This window comes from Erithacus rubecula, assembly GCF_903797595.1.
Source record: "Erithacus rubecula genome assembly, chromosome: 4".
In the NCBI taxonomy this organism is placed as follows: domain Eukaryota; kingdom Metazoa; phylum Chordata; class Aves; order Passeriformes; family Muscicapidae; genus Erithacus; species Erithacus rubecula.
In genome coordinates this window covers 45,457,695-45,480,397 of record NC_136686.1, presented here as the reverse complement: position 1 = coordinate 45,480,397, position 22,703 = coordinate 45,457,695, and the positions used below count along the sequence as shown (strand labels likewise).

Genomic DNA, 22,703 nt, shown 5'->3' with positions numbered 1-22,703 from the left:
ATTTTTCCTTGTAAAAATTTAGTTTTACGAAGCTTTTAACAGATAGCAGAGTACTTATTTTATAAGAAAATATTTTTTTATCTAAGCATCGTACTAAGAACAACAGGTGTGTTCCTGACTGTATAAGAATCATTTTAAAAATTAAACAAATAATACATGAGTGAGTTTTAGAAGTGAACTACTGTCATGTAGGGCAGATATAGTGACAGACATTTGAAAATTAAATACTTTTCATTTTTATAAAAAGTTCATTCTTATTCAAAATCCTTGCAGTCTATTTAACATTCTGTAGTGAATATAAGGTATATCAGTACTTCCAAATGTTCAGAACATAGGAAGTTTAAATGTTTAGGTCTGCTAATACAATGCATATATTACACTATCATTAATAGTTTAGGGCAGGTAGTAGAAAGCTCTGCTCTACATTACTTTTAATATCAGCAAAGAGAGGAATTTAAGAAAAATATTAAAGCAGATGTGGACAGAATTAGTCACAGTGAAGAGAGGAAAGAGAAGTTAAAAATAGGATCTTTGTGCTTTTCAGGGTGTGATTTAACAGCATATGATGTTATGATGTGACCTTCTTTGTAATAAATGTTGTTTTGTTTTGATAATGTACATATAGAGCCCTAGGACTCACCAGTAAACCCAGTAATCTGGCAGTTACAGTGGAGATTGGCAGTTTACCAGTACTTCCATTCAGAAATAACTGTTGCAGTCCAAATAAGTCCAAACTGTACAACTGAGATAATGCTCTCTACTCGACATGCAGTCCACTAAAACTTATGTCAAAAGCATTAGGAGATTGACTGGCTTGGAATGAGAATGAGGTGAGAAGTTAACATTCTGCAATGGCACAGGCCTTTCCTGTGCAAGCCTGGGTGGGACCAGCAAGAAAAATAATTTAATCTTGTCAACATTTTCAAGGATTCTAAATTGTCTTTTTTTTCTGGTGCACAAGAAAACATGAGCTTTCAGCACTATTTTTGAAGAAGCCTGGGGAGAGAGGGTCTGTAGCAGTTAGATGGAGACAGCATTGAGAGCTAAGAAGTAGTTGCAGAGAAATGCTTCAGGCAGAGCTCTACCATGAAATTGGAATTCAAAAAGTTACCAGGAGACCTTCAGTTGTGGTTTGTTGAATCAGTTCAGCTCCATGTTGCTGGAGTAGTCAATACTGAATGTCTAAACTAAATGGAGCAGTAGCTATCAGATTGCTTGGGAAAAAATTGAAAGCTTCTTCATGGAAAACCTTTTCATTAATTTTTTTTTTCTATGTCCAGTACCAAATAAAGCCAAGAAAAAAATGTTTCCATGTTGATGTAGGAAGAAATTATTTACTGTGAGAGTGGTGAGACACTGGAACAGGTTTCCAGGGAAGTTGTGAATGCCCAAACCCAGCAGTGTTAAGGCCTCAAGCAACCTGGTTTGGTGGGAGGTGTCACTGCCCATGGCAGGGAGGGTTGGGACTAGATGATCTTTAAGGTCATACCAACCCATTAACATTCTATGAAACTAGGATTTATTTGTAATATTTAAGTTTTTTTTTTTTTTTTTTCTTAAATATCCCCTTGAATGACCTTAGCAGCAAGAGTGTTGAGAAAAAAAGAATTAAACCACTACCAGAGAAAAGAAGCCAAAGCACCTGGGCATGCTGGAAGCCAGGGGCTGTGCCAGCTGTGAGCTGGGGAAACAGCTGGAGAGGGCAGAGGTGGCAATACTCTAGGTGATAAAGGTGATGCCTTGCAATGGTCACCTCTTCAGGGATCTTCTGAGGCTTCACTGCTCCACTTTCATGACTTCATACACTCATAGTTCACTGTTGTACCAAGATTGGGAGCTACTGTCTATTTCCAGTCTGCTTGGGAGTCAAGTCAGTGGGATTGCTTCACTTCTGCCACTCTTGCAGGAAAAGAGCTTGTGGGGAAAAATCCTCAGTTGCTGCATGGCTTGCTTGTATTTGTTTTGTTCCTTTGGCATTTGGAAAAAAATCTTGTGTTGTACAGGTATGGAGTAGAAGTTAGATCAGGACAGGGCAGATAGATGTTTTTCTTCTTTAATTTTTATGATTCTATTAACTACAGATAGCATAAAGTTCTGATTAAATCTGTTAAATCCAGATTTGATTTTAGGGAGATACTGTATATTAGTAAAAGCATAGTTCACTCTGCAAAATCTCACTGCTATTACAAGGTCTTTGAGGTCACAGCTTCTCATCATGATGCTAATAATTTGTATTTGTATTAATTATTTGTTAAATATTGATTGTGACCATCTGGATGGATTGCAAAAGCTGCTGTCTGTCCCATTCTCAGAAACCATCCAGAAGGAAGAAATTCAAGTAGGTATGCTCCAAAGTACTTTATTCAATAAGTGCTGCAATTATTCAGCCATGAAGTAAACCCAGCTTTCCATTAGAGGTGCATTTAGCAATGCTGATCTAGGCAGCCCCCTGCTGCATAATCATGAGTATTTTTTTATTTAGTGAATACTGATGTAATTTGGCAACACTTATAAGTTGATAACATCTGCTAAAGTTCAAAACCATTTTAGAGAAAGGGCCAGTGTAAACATTAACAACCTCATTTGCTTAGGTTGGCTAACTCAGAAAAGCTGCATAACATCAATGAAAATGCTTTGTCAATCACATTCTACACTAGATTAGTCTTAAAGTCCAAGGAAGAATCAAAGTTCACCTTAGTATATAAACTTCTGTCTAGCAGTCTCTGGTATCATTTACAAGTTTAACAAAAAAGAAAAATGAAGGAGAAGGAACAGTCAGTAGCTATTGAGGAAATAATAGACGCCTCAAAAATAAAACTGGTGAGCAAATATTTTCTTTCTCTTCCTTCAATACTATAAAAGTGTTAGGTAGGAAAATGTGTCTTTCACAAAAGTTGCAAAAAACCCTATCTATGAAACTATCTATCAGAACTCCTGAGGCCTGTTTCCTGAAGCTGGGAGTAACTTTTGTTATCACTGCCACTACTGTTTTGAATGTCATAGGAATGTCAGATGAAGGTTTGCTTTTGGTATTTTACATAGTTTAGTAGTTTTAGGTGGAAATGGGCAGTGTAGAGCCCTCTTGCCTGCACAGTTTACCTCATGCTGTAGAAAAGGTGTTCATAGAACAGAACATGAATTAATTTGGGTCAGGAGAAGAATTATGGTCTACTTTTACATAGCTGCATCATTCAGAATCTGTGCAAAATTGCCAAAAGGTTCAGCTCTGTCTCCAGCACACTAACAAACCAATGTCTACTAACAAACTAATGTCTACTGGTTTGGGGGTAGAACACTCTGGCTAAAGGGAGTAAAAGACTCAAACTTCATGCAACTGAAGTAAAGTTACCATAACTTTGAAACTAAGGGAAAATTTCTTTTTTCCTCTCTATTTTTCTCTTTCTAAAAGGTAAATAGACAAAAATGAAAGTATTACTCAAAAATATAGAGTTGTTTGTATGCAAGTACCTTTTACAGACATGGTCTTTATCTTGGATCTTAACATTTGTTTAACAGTAGTAAGAGAAAAGGATAGTTAAAACAAGTCTTTAATTCTCTCAGTATTCATACCTTATTAATTCCAAGCCCTGTGCAGCAGGATCTGCCAGCAAATTCCTGCTATTTGGGGCCACCAAGAAGATTTTTTTTTTATCCCAAAGCCTCTGCTGCACCTTCTGTTGTCTGTATACAGCAATGCAAGACTTGAAGTCCTTAGGACATGACAGGCCATAAAAAAGATAATATTAATCTCACTGATGTCTGCAGCATACAGGTTATGATTCCTTCTGGAGAGAAACTTCATGAATTTCTGTCAATGGCATTTACATAGGTAGAATAAAAGACTTGTGAGTTCAGAGACAACAACAGTGGCTGCTTTGTTCTTCAGGAGCAGTCAAAGTTTTTACTTTTGTCTTGTTTTTCACAAGACAAAAGTAGCTTGTGAAAAACAAAGATTTCTTGTAGTCCATTTTAATAAATAAACTTCTGAAAGTACAACTGATTATCTGAGCACTTCCTTTTCCATCAGCCTAGGCCTTCAATGACCTTTAATATATATGTAAAGTACTTTATGTAGTAGCTATTTACACTATATTTAAATTGATACATATTTATATTTACATATGCATTTGTGAATTTATCTGAAATCAAACACTACAGAAAAGATTTTCAATGAAAAATTAAGTTCTGCATGGTACACCCATGTGAATCCACTAGAACATAGAAGTCTTACTGTAATGTGTTCAGAGACTTAGGTGTTAGATGACATCTCAGAGGACATAACATAAAACAGTATATAGAGTAGATGATATAAATAAATCTGTTTTTCACTTCTCAGCCTCAATTTTTCCACTTTTTTTTTGTGCTGACATTTATTAATTGTTTTTAGAGGAAGAATTTGAATTATTTGATGTACGTATTTAGATGCTGTATCAAACAAAATTGAAGTGAGGTGGAACCAAGAATTAGTACATTAGCTGGTGTTTCTTGTGAAATAATAGTAAAATAGCAAACATTTCCATTTAATTGCTATTTTTAGGTTTCAGAACCTGGGGGTTAGTGGGCAGTACTCTCATGACTTGATTTCCAGCTGCAAGTTGGATGATGACATTACCAGAACATCACTTACTTCTGAACTCTCTCTTAATTTTGTGACCAGAAAAGACAGAAAGAGCTAAAAACATACACTTAAAAGGTGGTAATTCAAAGAGCATATAAGTCTTGCAAAGAGTTGTTTCTCCAGAAAATTCCTTTACTTAGTCATATTTGATCAGACATTTATCTAGACAATGGACTTCTATGTATATGATCAGGGCAGAAATGTACTATGACTGGAATGTGAAGAGAGTTCATTTTTCTCAGATGAATAATGAACCATCTTGATGATCATTATTGGAAGATAAAAAATGAACCAGTTTTCATGCATAATATATAATATCTGATATATCTGAACATTAAGTCCCTGGGTGAGGGTTGTGTAATTATGAAGCATGTTAAAGATAAATATAGAAGGAGATACAATTTGTTCAGATGAAAACAAATCTGAGAAGGACAGTATTTTCTACTCTCTTTACAAAATAAAAAGAGATACTGGAACATTTTTGAATTGTTATTGCTAAAGACCATATGTACTCAAATATAAGTATTTTGTATTGCAATTACAAAAGGAACAAGAAAATTTACCTGTAAATGGGGTCTTCTAGATTCTGAAAACAGTATAATACAACTTCTTTGGCAATTGATAGTGCAAACATATCCTTAAAAATAAAAAGGATAACACAGCTTATGTTTAACTTTCTTCAAGCAGCACAGCAATTGAAAAAGAAAGCTGAACCCTAGTCTTTCAAGCACAAGTATTTGTATTGACAAGATTATGCACCCTGTCTGCAATAAATTCGAAAAGATGAAAAGTCACAATTTATTAAAACACACATTGAAGATACAAGAGCTGCCCCAGTTTTCCCCTTGTCAAAACCTGCAAACACCCATTATACCAGGTATTGTTATTTAGAAAATGGATTTGTTGATATGTGTTGATATACATTTATTGATCAACTCACTATTTGGCCGAATTTAGTGCACATTTTGATGTCAATCAAAAATTTAAGAATTTAAGAGATTGAAAAGAAGTTCTGTTTATATGTCATGAATAAATTGTAAAGGCATTACAAGCAATTAACTGTGTTTTATGTTTGGTAACACAAACACAAACTTTTACAAGATATGTAAAATGAACTGTGGGCGCAATTTCAGATTCTGAGATTTTTGCAAAATTCCTACTTTTGTTTTTTTTTGTTTGTTTGTTTTTTTTTTTTTTTGTGGGGTTATTTTTTCTGTAATTGAATAAGCAAGAAGCACATTGAAATAGATGGGTGCTAAAATATTTTTGGCTAATAAGGAGAAGCAGCCTCACTTTACAAAACTGTTGAAGTGTTGCTATCAATTAAGCTTGTGAAAACATGATTTAAGTGGGATATATTTAGGGGTGGGAAGAGATAAAATATTGCATTAATCTTTTGTTTTAGATGCTGTCTGAACAAGTACCAACTTTTACCATGAACCGAAACCAATTTTCCCTAGGGTTCCAATTTTCCCTTCCTCAGAGTGGTCTGCATGGCACAGCAGCTGCTGGGGAAACATGCCATACATTGTTACTGCAGGAAACAGGCACACTTGTGGGTTGTTTGTAGTTACTAACCCAGAAAAAACGGTAGCAAAGGAAGTTTCTGCTAGCAGGGCTATTCCTGCAACATGCTTCCCACTTGCCTCTTTCATGAGCACTTCTGAGCCAGGCAGAATGATGTGTGGTAGAGCCAGTCTGGTCCTGACCTCTGTCTTCTCTGGAAAATCTTGACCTTTCTAATCACACCTGGGCTTGTCAGTGTGACTGTGAGGAAGTAATGCCCAGGGAGAAATGGTAGCTGGATAACAGCACAGTAGATCCTGTTGCTGTTGCAGGTTCCTCAAGGGGTAGCAGCTACCTGAGGAACTGTTCTGACCTGTCAGGACAGTCCAGATACCTTTGACAAAAAGCTCTTGATATCCTAGGTTTGAGCCATTTTAGACAACTAGAACACGTTAGGTGTCTGCTTTTTAAAGATATACACACCCTCCATCATCCTAGAGTAGTGACATCTTTTGGGTATATGGAGATCTGTTTCCTATGGGAATTAATCTTTTTTTAGCTAGCCAAGGATCCAAGGTTTGCTGTTGACAACCTTTGTGTATGAGCACATTTTAGTAAAAAGCAGTACAGGTTCAACTACATCTAAAGAGACAATAAAGATTTTTATTTAAAATAAAAATATATCAATGAAGTGCACCAATAACCAATCCTTGATCTCGGTTTACTTAATATTTTCATTAGTGATCTTGGTTCAAAAAATATATTTATGCTGATGAAATTTACTGAGGTAGCAAAAGTAAAAAATTTTGCAAATACAAAGAAGGATGAGGATATCATAGAGGAAGAATTATATGACTGTGATGACAAAATGGTCTAAATGGAAGGAATGTAATAGTACTGAGTGGAAGGTCATTCATTTAAATACTAATAACAGGAATGTCTGCAGTAAGCTGAGAACTCATTAACTGGAGATGACAGAAAAAGATCTAGTTACATTAGTTGTTCAGAGGATAACTATAAGCCATCAAAATGATGGGACTATGTAAAGGCAAAAAATATCATCTTAGTATCCATCATGAGACTGATTTCCAAGAGACATGAGGAAACACCCAGTGTGGGATTCACCAGGCACAAAACTCCTGGAATGCTATGGGTAAAAAAAGGTGTCCACCCTTCACAAAAACTAATTCAAAGCAGAAAAAGTACAGAGATGCCCTTGTTAGAACATATTGCATAGGAAGTCTGACTAAAGAATCATGGACTGTCCAACTTAGCAAAGCAAAGTCTTAAGGGAGCTGTGTTCACTCCCAGGAGTCACCTGGAGATGTTGAACAATGGCATATGCATTAAAGGAACACAAAACAAAATAAATTTTGTCAACAAATAGCAATAAAATGCAAGCTTTTTGACAATAACTTGCAATCATTGAACTTTTTTAACATACTCCAAATAAAAATATTGGGGATGTGAAACCTAAACGATTTTAGACAGAGTATTATTGGCTCATGAACTAGATTATGTAATGATAGGTTTAATGAACTCAATGTCCAGGAAATTCTTTCTACTCCAGACTGGGAATTAACATTTTCGGCAGAATTCTTAAATTAGGAAAACTCTAGCTGACTTTGGAAAAGAATTGGGCTGTTATTTTCTAGCTGTGCAACACTGATTGTGATACAACCATGATCCTTAAAAACTTGAATGTTACTGTAAGGCAAACACATCATGCAAAGATTAGCCAAAATGGAAAAATACTTAAATAATATGTGATCATGCAAATGAACACTGTTGTGTTTTTAGGGACTACAAGTGAATAGGCACAGACAACCTCTATTTATACATTTTAATACTGCAATCAGAATCCTTCTCTTGGAAATATGGAAATTCTATTGGTTTAGGTCTGCTTTAAAATTACATGATATTTACCAACAGGTATCATGCAATAAGGTTTGGAATACTATATAATTTCCTTTATAAATCCCCCAAACTTGGTATTAGAGACTGCAAATTGTGATCACAGCTGTCCATTGCTAGTCATGCATGCTGTTGATAAAACCTTAGTATTTGCTACACAATCCTGCCTGCACAGCAGTTCAGACCCAAGTACTGAGCAAAGCAATTTTCTCTCGATGATCCCTCCACAGTACTTCCCTTGGACACTGTCAGCAAGCACAGGGTCACAGAAGCCTGTAAGGTGTATTCACACAGGTAGTCTAGCTGAAGTTTGCTTTTATAATTGGTCTAAGCTTTAAAGTTGAGTATCTTTCAGGACTGAGACCCATGAATGGAAATTCTCATGTTCCAGTCTTTGCACACAGGCATTGAAGATCCCATGACACTTTATACAAAAGGAAGAATGTTAACCCCAGTGTCCTTGCCAAATGCTAACTTCATTAATTACAGTCTGCCTTCTTTAATGCTCTTGCAGTTTTAATTAGAAATTGTATTATTCTCTTCCTGTACTACATTGTCACTGGTTATTCCCAGTTAACCATTGCTGTGCTAAAAGTTGCTGATATTTTGTCCAAATCTGGCTGTATTTCAGAAGTGGGAAAGATGACATATTATATTCTGCTATTTTAAATATTTCTGTTCTCATTCCTTATGAGCAGCTTGCATCTCAATTCCTGGATACCTATACATAAGTACCATGAATGTAAGGTTTGGAAAATATGTGATTTACAAGGATTTCCAATATGACACCTGCAAGATAAATGATTTGCTGGTACCTAGGAATTTTCATACCCAAATGTCTGTTTCCACATCTAAACTGAAAACAAGAGCATGCTTTTGATATGGTGGAATCAGCTGGATTTTAAAATTGTTTTAGGATGAATCTAGTTTCAGAGTGTTATAGAATTTTAAGATCATCATCGTACACATACTGTATAATTGTGCCATTTTAAGTGATTTGTACCTTTAGTAACATCATGTTGAATTTTTGTAAAATTATGTGTGTATATATATATATATATATAGTGTATATATATACATATATTAATGTAGGCCTGGAAAAGTTATTTGAAGCTTCAGTACAGCAAAAACTTTCCCTACTTAAATGACACAATAAGCAATAACTTGCATTACAGTTTATGGAGCTTTGGTACATCCAAACAGCAACCTGTATTTTGACTCACCATTTCTGTAATATATTGTGCTATATATTTTGATTTTATAATTTGAAAATTAGTTGCTTACAGACATCTACATTTCTAAAAGAACTTTCTGCTTCGTCACACAAAATATGTGTTTCCTCATGTTGTATCAAAATTGGCCAATTTCTAATATAAGATTGCTCTCAGTGTTCAGTAACATTAGCAAAGAAATTCCTTGGAATTTTCTATCCTTTATATCAATGCAGAGCAAATTCAGGTAGAGAGTTTCAACAAAATACTTTGACACATTTTTTGATTGTATTTTATAAAAGTCCCTGGTAATAAGAAAAACTATTAATTTTAAAGGAAGTCTTTCCTATGTGATTTTTAAAGTAAGAGTTTATTTGGAAATTTCACATCAGGAGCCCAGTGAGGTTTCCTGAGAAGGTGCACATGTGAGGCCTGCAACATTCATCCCAAACTTTCTTCACAGTCAGGAGTAAGAGACAGAGATCATTCAGTTAATTTGGACAGGTCACATTAATCACTCTCTATTTCTTCTCCTGGTCCTGCATCCTGGCTAAGAATTATTCCTTGCACACTAATCCATGGCAGATTTTTTGTGCTAACTGTGAATGAGGACAGTGTGTCAAAGGGAGACCACCAGCGCCATTATCCACACAGCCACTTATCTGTCATGGTGGCCATCGCAATTTCATTGAAATTTCTACTAAATTCACAGAAGAGAGACAGATACTAACTTTCCATAACATTTCCTGTCACCTGGGTCAAGATGTCAGGCCTGTAGTAGTTCCACCCTCCTTCCAGCCCACCTTGTAGATGGGTGTTGCATTTGTTCCAGTAACAGTGACCTCCTCAGTCAGTCAGGACTCCTGGTAAATGACCCAAGATGGATCAGTGGGTTCTGCCAGCTCCCTCAGGGCCCTCAGGAACCTGTGTGTGCCCAAGAGCTAGAGCAGGTCACTGACCATTTCCCTTGGATTGTGGATCTTCATTCTGCTCTGTCTCCCAGGTCAGGTGGCTGGGTACTCAAGGAACAAGCAGCACTACTCTTAAAGACTGAGGCAAAAAAGGCATTGAGTACTTCAGCCTTTTCCTCATCCTCTGTTGTTGTGTTTTCTCCCACATCCAGTACAAAAAGAGAGATTCTCCTTACTTTTGTTTATAGAAACATTTTTCATTATCTTTTACAGCAGTGGTCAGATTAATTTCCAATTAGATTTTGGGCCTTTTAATTTTTTCCCTGCATATCCTCACAATATCATTGCTGTCCTCTTGAGTTGCCTGCCTCTTCTCCCACTATGTTTTTTTTCTCCCTCAGTTCCAGCCAAAGCTGTCTGCTTAGCCAGGCCAGTCTTCTTCATTGGCTCATTTTTTCACACATGAAGATGTCTTGCTCCAGCACCTTCAGCCTTTCCTTCCTGGTCCAGCCTTCCTGGACTCCTTTCCCCTTCAGGCCTGCCTCCCAGGTTCTCTTAACCATTGTCCTAAATAGGCCAAAGTCTGCCCTGTGAAAATCCAAGCTTTGCTGACCCCTCCCCTTACTTCCCCAAGACTCAAAAACTTTATTGTTTCATGATCACTTGTGCCCAAGGTGGCCTCCAATTGTCACATCTATACAAGTGCTTGTCTGTTTACAAACAGCAGGTCCATTGGCCACCTTCCCTAGTTGGTTTGCTCACCAGCTGTCAGGAATTTCCCTGTTACACACTCCAGGGGTGTTCTGCACTGTTTCCTCTAGGCTGTTGTACTTCCAGACAATGTCTGGTAAGTTGAAGTCCCCCTCAGGAACAAGGGCCAGCAAACACAAGGCTTCTCTCAGGTGCTTGCAGAATATTTCAGCTGCCTCTTCATCCTGGTTGGGTGGTCTATAACAAAAGTCCAGCAAGGAAATCTGCCTTGCTGGCCCACCCCCAGATTCTTACCCATAAACATTCAACTTTATCATCTGCATCATTAATCAAAACATGCCCTAAAATACAGAGTTACCCCACTGTCTCTTCTTCCCTGCCCATCCTTTCTGGAGTAACGCTTATGTGAACAGCTGGGCAAGGAAGGGGATTGTCCTGCAGTTATATGGAATTGCCTTCACCAGCTGTGTAATTGAATTCAGCTGAAATGTCTACCTGTGGTTTTAAGGTGAATTTATTCGTGCTTTTTTTGAACTGTCCCACAATTTTGAACTTTGGGATGTGTTGGTATTTTTCCTTGCCAGCTAAATTGGCCATTCATGAAATTTCTTCTTGGATTTGGACATTGCCATTTAAATTCATACCTTTTTGAATAGACTATAGAAATTTAACCATCTTCGAAGGATAAATGTGAATTGATGTTTAAATATTTGAAGCAATCAATTAAGTATCTCATGTTTGGGTCAAACTGTGGTGCACAAGCCTGTTTTTTTCATTAATGGCATTGATAATCTACTAAATTGAAGATGGCCACCAGTTTCATGCAAAATGCTGAACTTACGTACTTAACTGTGTGAAATATGTAAAGAATTACAAGTATGTATTTCTCATTTGTTAGGTTATTTATTAGATTATATTATTTTCAGTAGTTACTATGTCCTAGCATTTTACAAAAACAGTGGCCTAAATCATAGAACAGCCTTGCCAAAGTTCACTGGAATCTGGATGTGTAGAAGTGTAGGAGTCACAATGAATCTCAGTTTTTTATGTCATTCTGTTTTCAGATCATTTCAATAAACCAAATTAATTTACATGAATGTAGCAAGTCATTAAATATGACTAGAGCTAATATGAGCTCACTCTTTTTATGTAGTTATCCTACCACTGGAACAAAGAAAATGCTGCAGTGAATTCTGTAATACTTGTCAGTTTACCCCTCGAATGAAACAAAGGTACTTAACATGAGAATGCTCTTAGCATTCAAATCCTGCATATTAAACATAGCTTGTTCTGAGTAATACTCATCTGAATTCCAAACATTCTTTTAAAAAGTATTTTCATTGAGAGATCAAACGTATAAGCAGATTTTCAAAACTGACTTGTAATGGTATTCAAGAATTTACAGTTTTCCCAAGTAATAAAGCTCAAGTTTAAAAAGGAGCACATTATTTATGTGTGTTCGATGGGAATTTTGATTGTTTCATTTCACTGTCTGTAACAGAACTAGGAGAATTTAACTCAAACTAGATTATGAAATGATCTAGTAAAGTTATTAGTTAATTTAATAAAATCATTATTAAAAAAAAAAAACTAATTTAAAATTTCATTTTTAACATAAAGTATAGGAAGTGCTGCCATGGAACAATTTCACACTGAGCAAGTAATTGGGAAAATTGTCTCCATTCAAAGTAACTTGTGGTAAAACTAACAGTCTCTACAGAAAGAGAAATTACATGAGTCTGAAAAAAGTTGATTCCCAGCAGACCAATGGTTGCTGTCTTGATTTGCCTGGAAAATTCCAGGTTGTTTCAGGATCCATAGGTGATGGGCAAATCTGTTACAACACATTTTCTTGTATATGGAAAATATTTCTTAAATAACTCCTAATTTCCTTTCATGCTTTTCTGTCTCAAGTCAGTGGTTGCATCCACATTTTTTTTCACCCACTTTTTAATCTTTTTGGGTTTTTGGTGTCCTTTTGTTTACTTTTGCATTTATTTTCTGTCATTTTGGCCATGTGGACCCAAACTCAATGTCTGAGTCCTTGAGTGTTGGCCACAAAAAAACCCCAAAAATCACAGCACAAATTTTATATGCATGATAAAACAAACAAAAAAGTTTTTCTTTTACTGCAAAGGGCCAATGGTGAAAGGTTAATCATAGGGTCACAGAAACTGAGCAAAACCTGAATTGTTCTTCAGTAAACTTTTATATATTTTTCAGTTCTTTCATACATGTAAAGTTTTTCAAGTAATGGGAATCCATGTACTTCAGCCTTACTTTTCTTGGAGTGCATTCTATGGGCTTATTTAAATAACATTATATTTTTTAAGGGAATAAGGATACTGGTGTTCATGGCTATATGTTATATATGTTAAAACCATTATATTATCTGTTCTATCCTGACAACAGTACAGTTCTTTTCCTCAATGCATATTGTCTGATGTTCTGTACATTCTAATTTTAACTATTGCATAGAACTAGGTCCCTGAATCTCTATATTGCTAGACCAGGCCCCATATGAAGTACCAATTTAGAGTTTAGAGTTGTGGTTAAAAAATCACACTGAGGAGTATGGTTAAAATCAGCATGGTAAAGTTGACTTTCAACCTAATGCATGTTTGAAGCACAGTTGTGGCAACCCTGGATTTAGAAAATATAAAGTAGAAACAATTGAAAAACAGACACTATGGCTCATATCTTGCCATCACTGTAGATCTGAAGTCCACACAAATGGCATCTGAAGAAAAATAGCAGACAGTGACCCTTTGCTTTCAATTTAGGTTAATGTTGTGCAACAGGAAACCTTCCCTTTATGTACATCTACAGACTCATATCCAAAGATATTTGCTCCTTGCATGTGTTTTTTTAAAAAAACTTTTAAGTCTTTTATTTATTTTAATTTTTTTCTCCTTATTCTTCTTTCCTTCCCTACCCCTCAAGCTATCTAGCAGCATTTTGGATATATATAACAGTGACCAGGGAATGGCACCAGCTAATATGGGTCTCACAAATGCTTCTTGCCCAGCTAATCTACCAGTAAAAAGGGAGCTCACAGGTAAAAGAACTCTGAGATTTTAGTATATAATTGCATATGTGATGGTGTGTGTCTTAAAATTTGAATAGACCTTACCCATGAAAAAGTAATTAAATTCCTGAGAATTTTCAGTTTGAGGTTTCATTAAGGAAAAGAGCAAAGATCAAGGAGAAATGTTTTCTTTCTGTTGTTCTCTTTAGCAATTCAGAAACTATGTTTGCCCCATTTTTATGATCATGATGCTTCTAAAAAACTTTAATATTTTAGAAAAAAGTATATTCTTTCACATGTTGGCTCCTGACCAAAAAATGTAAATAAGTTATCATCCATTAAATTTGTTTGAGGGTAGAACAAATAGTTCTTTTAAAACTTTACAAAAAGGCTATTCAAGGTAAAGCTATATTAGTGGATTAAAAACTTTAAAAGTTACATTCAATTAATCCAAAGAATGCTAAAAATCATGTACAGTTTATTAATGTCACTCGGAGGAAACAGTGAGTTCATTCAATATCTTACAAATCTGATTAACTCTTGCATTATGGGATATTGAAAATCCATATTCACCTTAGTGTACTGTAAGTTTTATCCAGATATAAAATACAGGAAATTGGAGAAAAATACCCCTCCATGGCATTTCTACATTCTTAAATTTTTTAAAAGTGCCATAAAAAAAAGTTGAGCTACCTGCCAGACCTGCTTAAAATTTAGTACTGGTAACATAAAGATTTACCTATGATCTGTTTTAAGAATAAAAATAGTAATGCAGTAAAAGGACTGGTAGTCTGGTCTTTGAGACAAGAAGGCATTTTCAAAAAATGAATGAAGTACTCGAATTGCATCTTGAGGACTATTTTAATAAATGTTACTTTCTGTCAGAAGCAGATACAAGAGCAATGGCAAAGGAGAGACAAAAAAAGGATAACCACAATCTCAGTAAGTATATGTTCATCTTCCATCTCATTAAAGGGAATGTATGGAGAATGCAGATCTATTATACATTAGCTACCACATCTCTGTTTTTCTTTTAGACCAGCATCTCAACAGACTAATCAAATTGAACTCAGACTGAAAACACAGTCAACCATTAAGCTTTCATGAAATTAATTTCTGTCTCTGAACTTTTGTCTTTCAAAATACTTTGCATATTGCAATTAATTTATTTCCATATAATCTCCTGCCATTATTTTTTCCCAGTAGCACACTTTGCTTGATGTTTTCTCTAAGAATTACAGTGCAAAGCAGGCAAGAAAGAGGCAGGCTATGAGAAAAACAGCAGTGAAAATCCAGTCTTTTCACCTTATTTACTGAAGTACCAAAGCAAGAGGCTGTATCTCTTTATGGGTGACAGGGAAAGAAAAAAAATTACATAGGATATCAGAACAACTTCTAAGTGGCTACTAAGCTCTTAAAGTTATTGAAATTGTATTTCACCAAAGGAGATCAGTGCAGGACTGTGTGAGACTCACCAATGTTCTGACTGTGCCACACAAGCCCCATACCCCTGTCATCTGTTTCCTTTATGGACAACAGAGCAGCTTTGTGCAGATGACAGGCATGTTGGTTCTAGAGGAACAGTCTTAGAAGTCTTAGTGAAATTCATAGTTCAGTGTCTAAATATTAGCCTTACAAAAATAAAAAAAATTATAATTTATATAGAATAGAAAACAACATCAGTTTCATTACTGGAAGAAGATTGCCTATAAAATGACACAATTTTTCCTCCCTAAAGCATAATTTGAAACAAAAAGCCTTCAGGATTCTTTTTGGAAAGTGTTGAATTAATCAATTACAATTTTCAAGTTCTCCTTTCCAGTTCTTCCAACAGAAATAGTATGAAAGTTTAATTCAATGATCCTAATGAATCACTTCCAAATTGAGATATTCTATGATTCTATGAATTTAAACCTAAATTGGTAATTAGTTAATAGCCACTATTTACATCTTTATTCTCTTACTTCTATCTTGTTTCTCTGGCTATTGCAGTAATCAAAGGGAGATATTTGGCTTCACTTGCATGAAACTACATACCTGAAAATATACATCCATTGGCCCAATGAGCTAGCAATCACTGTGGACAATCTTCTGCTACATAGAATTTCCAGACCACATCCTTATATCTGTCTGTAAATTTTTTTGTGAATTACAGACAGATCATGAAGAGTTCTGGACATGTTGCTAGCACATAATCTCTGCAATGCCAGTGCAGCTGCTGTCTGTCTTGTTAGGGCAGAAATGGAGAGTTTTGCTGCACTAAGAAAGAGGGTGGGTAGGAATTATCTGGAGCTACAAGGGGGAAAAGAAGCTCTTACTATTGCCTCCATTGTTTGCTTTGGCTTGTCATGGTCCTTGATCACAGAAGAAATGTCTGAGAACTTTCCTCAACCAAACTCAAGGTCGTGAAGATACTGCTGTGAACAGGCAGCATCTGCTTTTGGCTTGGCTCCAGGTGTTTACTACAGAGCTCAAAGGATCACTGGACGTAGCTCTACTATCTGAAGGCTTGGACATAATAATGTATTGCATATAAAGGCTTAAGAGTGTGATTTACTCTATTATGAGGATCAGGCTTCTTAGTGAGGTTCTGAAAAAACAGTTTTTGAAAGTTGATTGGAATTATATAAACTTTCGATTTTCAGGTTGAATTAAGGTCTACATTTCACAAAAATTTTCTTGCATGTTCTAATAACAAGAAGTAATAAAGCCACTGGAAAAGGAAAAAAGTTCATTTTGAAAGATAGTAGATTACATGGAACCAGGAAAAGGGATTTAGATTTAAGAAGTGGAATCCCTTCATGCAACAGACAGAGTTTAAAAATGTACTTGATGTTTTTTAATTTGCTTTTTTTTTTGGCTTCCAAACAAAGAATGTTATCTCATAATCCTGCACATGAAGTTTGAAAAATTTGCTTATGTGTAAATTGATTATTGAAATATTACTGATAACTCAGGATATTTCTGGAAAGGTTACAGATCTACATCAGGAAAGTTCTATTGCAACATGCTTCCAAGCTTACAAATCTTCCCTCCTAACTCATTGACACAACCACTGGAAGTTTCTTTTCAGAAAAAAATGAAAAAATATAAGGAAAAAAGAATTTTGTTAAGTGTTCACTTGTAAGGATAATTTTTTCTTTGCCTTTTATAGCTAATGCTTAGTTGACTACTTTTTGATTAATATCTTACAGAGTTTTCCACAGTGTGAATATTAACTAAACAACAGCTATTATGCCATAGGACATTGTAGTAAAAGCACATTCTTCTTTTTTTTTTTTTTTGCCATGTCATTAATTTGCCAACACAACTGAAATACATATTTTAAATTTTTCAGTTGCTATGTGCTTTTGTACACTGGGCTCTCCTACACAATCCAGCACATTCATTCCAATGCCATGCAGGGGTTCACTAAGCAGTACAGTCATGAAGATTATAACCTTGTCTTCTGAATATGTGAATCACCAAAAAGCCTGAGATGCTTTAATTTGTTGAGTGAAATTCCTGTTTCTGTAAAAGCAGGACAAGATAATAAATCCCATCGAGGTAGAGCACTTCATCAGTGTAAATGATAACACTCAGGTTGTTCCCAGAACTTCAATCTGCAAGGGTGGAAGTTACTGACTGCTGCACAAACCTAAGAGAGCAAAATCAGGAAGCAAACCATTCCATATACAGGAAGAAGAGGACTAAAAGTGATCCAGGTGGTTGGGCTGAGGCTGAAAGTGACATACTCATATGAGAAGATTGAAGTCAGCCTTGGAAGACCCACCAGGATGGCCTTGGCTGAACACTTGTAACTTAGCTCTACTGAGTGTTTTGTATTTATACTCAAAATTAGGCCATTAGATTTAAAGTGAGCATCTCCAAACACAGGGCATGTATCCATTCTGCCCATGTTCTAGAATGGCCAGGGCTGGTCAGACAGAGTACTGTAGCACTAGCATATTGAGCCCAAGGTAAGGTCTTCCAAGATGCAAAGGACAAGAGAAGGAGCTGAGTGTGGTGTTAGTAATGGAGAAAAGCTGAATCTTGCTTACTCAGTGAGATTAGATTAAGTTAGAGTGGAGGCAGTGGACAAAAGTGTGAGCTCACATCAGTAGAAGAAAAATAGAGACTGCTGGTTTCTGACACCCAGCAGTACCCGAATGGGACTACATTCTCACTGAATACACTTTGTCAAAATTACATACAAGTAATTCCTCAAAGACCTATTCACTAGAAAAATGTAAAGTTTCTGTAGGATCATGCACACCAGTCTCGATACCAGTACAATGCTGGTAAAGTGAATTGAGAGCACACAGACAGGGTACTAATTTTAAGAAGTGTATTTCCTCTTTTATATTCTAACTAAATTATGAAGTGAACTAAGATAGTCTACATAGCTTGTCTTTAAATTTAAATCCAGAAAATATATTTCATTGTTTAAACCATGGTGGTTTTTTTTTTTTCATTTTCTCTACATTTAAAACAATCGTCATAAATGTTTTTGTGCTGTCCATCACCAAAGGAAACAGATTAAGTAGTTTTGGGACATAATCTTGTTCTGTTTCAGTGAGGGGATATGGTTATAGTTATGAACTCTCTGTGGGTTTTAATGCTGGCAATTGTAAATAAGGGACAGTGAAGCTGTTACCTTGTGATCTGTAACAGAAGTTCTGCCAAAATATCAATTTCTGGATAAATTGTCTTGTATCCCTGTTGAAGTCACCAGCAAGACTCCACTAAGCTGAAATCTTTGCTCTGTGGGAGCATGATGGAGAAAGAATATATAAACGTCAAGAAAAATAAAAGTTAACTCATATTTAGATAACGTGTGACTATTTCATTCTCTAGAAATCTAACTGTAAATGAGGGGAAAACCTACAGTTAAGGTAAGATACAGATTGCATTAATGATAGCTTGTGTCCTGAGAGTAAGTCAGAGATGAGTAGGAGCTCATTTTGGGACTTCTATTTGAGGAAGATTTTTTCTTTATATTGACTAACATGTTTTTAACTAATTAAGATGCTTTATGTTGAATTTCTCTTAAAAGATTTCACCATAAAAATAGTAACTGTTTCTTTTCAACAGTTGAAAGAAGAAGAAGGTATAATATTAATTATCGAATCAAGGAGCTTGGCACACTCATCCCCAAGTCTAATGATCCGTGAGTTCAACTCTCTTTCCTATAATAATTTTTATAGTATTAATACAGCAAAAATGAGACAGTTGTGTACACCAGCTATAGGATTGAGTAATAGGATAAAAAATCTTCCATACCAGGCCATTGGCTTAGATTAGGCTGTTGAAGTAACAAACCTTTGACAGATGTTTTGTGCTTGTTGGAAAAACTTGTGTGAAAGCTTAATAACATAAAAGCAATTTCAGGGTGTTTAAGAGAGACTGCCACTTCAAGGGAAAAAAAACAAACAAGCAAGAACCAAAAAAGAAAAGATAAACCAAACAACAGAAAGTCCATCTTTCTGTCCCCAAGCACAATTGTGTGGTGCCTCTGGAGAAGGAAGAAGTGATGCTTTCAGCTCTTGCCATGGCCCTCTAGTGGGATAACACAAAATTTATGTTGTCACTGTCTGCCCTTTGATTAAGAGGAAAAACAATCAATTTAAGAGTCTGTAGACTGAGCATTTTTCCAAAGTCCTCAACTGAATGCAGCAAAAACACCGGTCCTAAAAAGCAAAGATAAAAGTTATAATTGCTATAATTGCCATAATAATATCATTTTATACTAATGCATATACTTACAGAAACACAAAATGCATATTGCTTGAACTATATGTGCATTCCCTTAAAGCTTGTATTTGTCATCAACAAGAAAAGAGCTACCTTGTAGAAAAGCCAATTGCAGGATTAACAATAACAATTCAGAGTGATTTTTAATGCAGAACTTTAGCCTTAAATTTCTCTTGTCACTCAGGGAAGACTTAAGACAATGCACTGACATGATTGTGACTTGCATAAAATTGAATATACAGATTTTGTCTTTATCATTTGCATGTCAATACAGATGTGCATGATACTTCAAATGAAAAAAATCTATTGATATTTCAGCTTTTTTAACTTTAGCACTAAGAAACTTTTGATTACATTAAGGATTTCTGCAACAATACAAAGCTGTGTGAGACTTACACAAGTAGAAGGTTGGCTTTACTTGAAGTGAAGCCACCAGAGAGAAAGTTAACATACTGCATCCATTTTAGAGAATTCACAAACTCTGCTGCTTCTGTAGCATCCACCAAAGATTGGATAAATGAGCATATTATTTATTATTAATATGAAATGAGTTGTTAAAGCTGAATTTTTAAAAAGTGCTTAAAGTACTTAAATAAGGTTTGGGCCATGTGATCCATTGCAGACAGAAAGTTATAGTAATATTTTAATTTTGCTGTGTATCTTTCAGTATTCAATACCATTTGGGTAAGTAATTGAAAGATTTCTCAGAAAAACAGTGGATGGCACTGTTGGTTTGCAGCTATAAAGCAAAAATAGAAACTGGCTATACTGCAATTAGAGATGGGCATGGGGTACAAATTCCAGTTACACTTAAAGGTGTATCACTTACATGTTTTGGTCTGGATTCAGGTTGACTTTGTGAACTTAATCATAACGTTAATACCTAGAGTAATCATTTAAGTTCTTCTTAAAATGATTTACCTGGACCTGCAGTTTTGCTCCAGTAAGTGGATGATGGACTTCACTCTTAGTTTTTGGTGTTGTTGCCTGATGAAAAAGTTTCAAGTGTAGATTCTGAAATCATTGCCTTATCTTGTACTAGTTTGCAAATCCAAGACAGAGTTCAGCAGTGTGACCAGACCCAGAGTGGTTTATGCTTACAGAAGCACAAGGTGAACTTAAGTATCTCACGTTCTGAAGACTGCTGTCTTCAAAAGGCTGATAATCAGTACTTCTTTGAAAAGCAGGCCTACTGAAAAGCTTTTAAATTGATGCTAAGGAAAAAAAGGCATTGAAATGTGCAGGGCTTTTGAAAAACCAGGTTGCAACACAATCTTGCAATAGATTAGTGCAAGGATAAATAAATTCAAAGAAGTGTAAGCACTTTTAAAAAAATTTGTATTTTTAGGTGGGAATGCATTAATTTCAACATGTTTTTTGTTGGCTGAGCAGGTCAAAATTATTGTTATCTTTTAGTATGGTCTTGTTTTGTCAAATCATAGCTCAGCATCCTTATTCTCTCTCAGTTCTTGCTTTTTACTTCATAAAAATTTACTGTGTCCCTAGTCTGCCCCCTCTTCTCTGAAAGAGATTTATCATCACTTACAATACTTCATCTGTAAAATTTTATCACACATAGCATTTTTGCTTCATATTGATTTTAGAAGATTCTTCTTATAGTTGAAACTTAGCTGTAAAAGGCGAAAGCTTACTGATGCTTAGACTAATGACAGTGAAGAAAATCAGCCTCTGCATTGAGGAGCAAATACTACTATAACTAAGCCATTGTGGTTAGCATGCCTGTCCCAGATGGCTTGCTTCAAGAAGATTACATTCAGAATCAGAAACAGAAAAGGGCATTTTTATGCCATTTGGAAACCTTTTGTGATTTATATTTCTTAGAAGTGCTGTGCAGGGTTTTTATTTCACTTTTGTTTTGTTGGTTATGCAGTGAACTTGTTTGGCTCCTGCAGAGCTTCTGCAGGGACTTTCTTTTGACTGGATTAAACCTCTATTCTTTTCACTTTTTTTTTCTCTTCTAATTTAATGATGAAAAGTGTGGATTACATTACATAAATGAATGGGTGTTTTAAGTTCACTTCATCAGCATTGGAAAATGAAGATAAGTTACAAAGAACTGTGATTCTTTTGTTTCATTTTCAATGCTTAGATATCCAAGTGCTAGATGATTCAGAAATGCAAATCAGTTTTACAGAATAATTCAAAAATAGAATTTTAAAAATGCCAGAAATATTAATATTTTGCTGAAAAACTCCTAACCTGCTCCTTTAATTATACCTCTCTTTCCATTTATGTTCAACCTTTCAGAATCCACCCTTTATGTGGTTAACAGGATTTCTTACTGTGATGGAGTCTAGCAATGCCTACACAAAAACAGTTTAATGGTAGTTGGACTTAAATTGCCAGAAAGCTAAACAAGAAAAAGCCCATTCCTCCAATAATTCTAGTAGTTTTACAGAACTGAATGTTAAGAGAACTGTAGGAATTTGGGCAGAAGCAGTGGGTTGCTCTCACTCTCTCCTTTCTGCTTTCTGCATCTGCCTGTGCCTGACCTCTGGGATGTCTGTGGACAGACCCTCTAGCAGCCAGCACAGGCACATTTCTTGCAAAGGAAAAGCTTGTGTACACTCATGCTGTTATAAAGTGGAAACTTGCTGCCTCTTTCAGAATGATACACTGTGCAATTGTGCAAGTCCTCAAAACAAGTACAAAGTCCTTCCAAGTACTTCTTTGAGCAAATTTCTGTAGTTTAAAGCTAATTTCTCAGAAACAGGGAAAGAAATGCTCTGCAAGCACAGTTTCAACTTTGCAAATGTATTTGTTATTAGTAACTGGCTCGTGTCTGGCAAACTGTAGCTATCACACTGTCTCAAACACTTATTTTATTAATTAGTTCTAATTTAGATGACCAGATACTCCCATCCTTCCTACAGGAGTTCAACTTCTGTAAACTAGTGAAGTTCCTTTGACTTCAAAAAAGTTAAATTAATGGCAATGGGCTGAAGATCAGTCTCTTTTCTATGTTTCATTTCTCCAAAATGGGAAACTCTGCTTGGTAAGAGTGTTGTGTTTTGTTCTGGGCATTTGAGTTTTGTAGAGAGATTCAGATG

General features: G+C 35.6%; 1 protein-coding gene across 3 annotated transcripts in view; it reads left to right on the top strand.

Annotated features, from left to right (window-relative positions):
- Window positions 1-22,703, top strand: part of TFEC (transcription factor EC) — a 61,925-nt gene that overhangs the window by 31,582 nt on the left and 7,640 nt on the right. For 2 of the 3 annotated variants that reach the window (XM_079304722.1, XM_079304720.1), the window contains 3 exons: window positions 13,815-13,929; window positions 14,785-14,841; window positions 18,973-19,048. In XM_079304722.1, the coding sequence (XP_079160848.1) occupies window positions 13,815-13,929; window positions 14,785-14,841; window positions 18,973-19,048 (248 nt within the window). The remainder of the gene's footprint in view (window positions 1-13,814; window positions 13,930-14,784; window positions 14,842-18,972; window positions 19,049-22,703) is intronic. The other variant, XM_079304721.1, reaches the window with a different exon arrangement.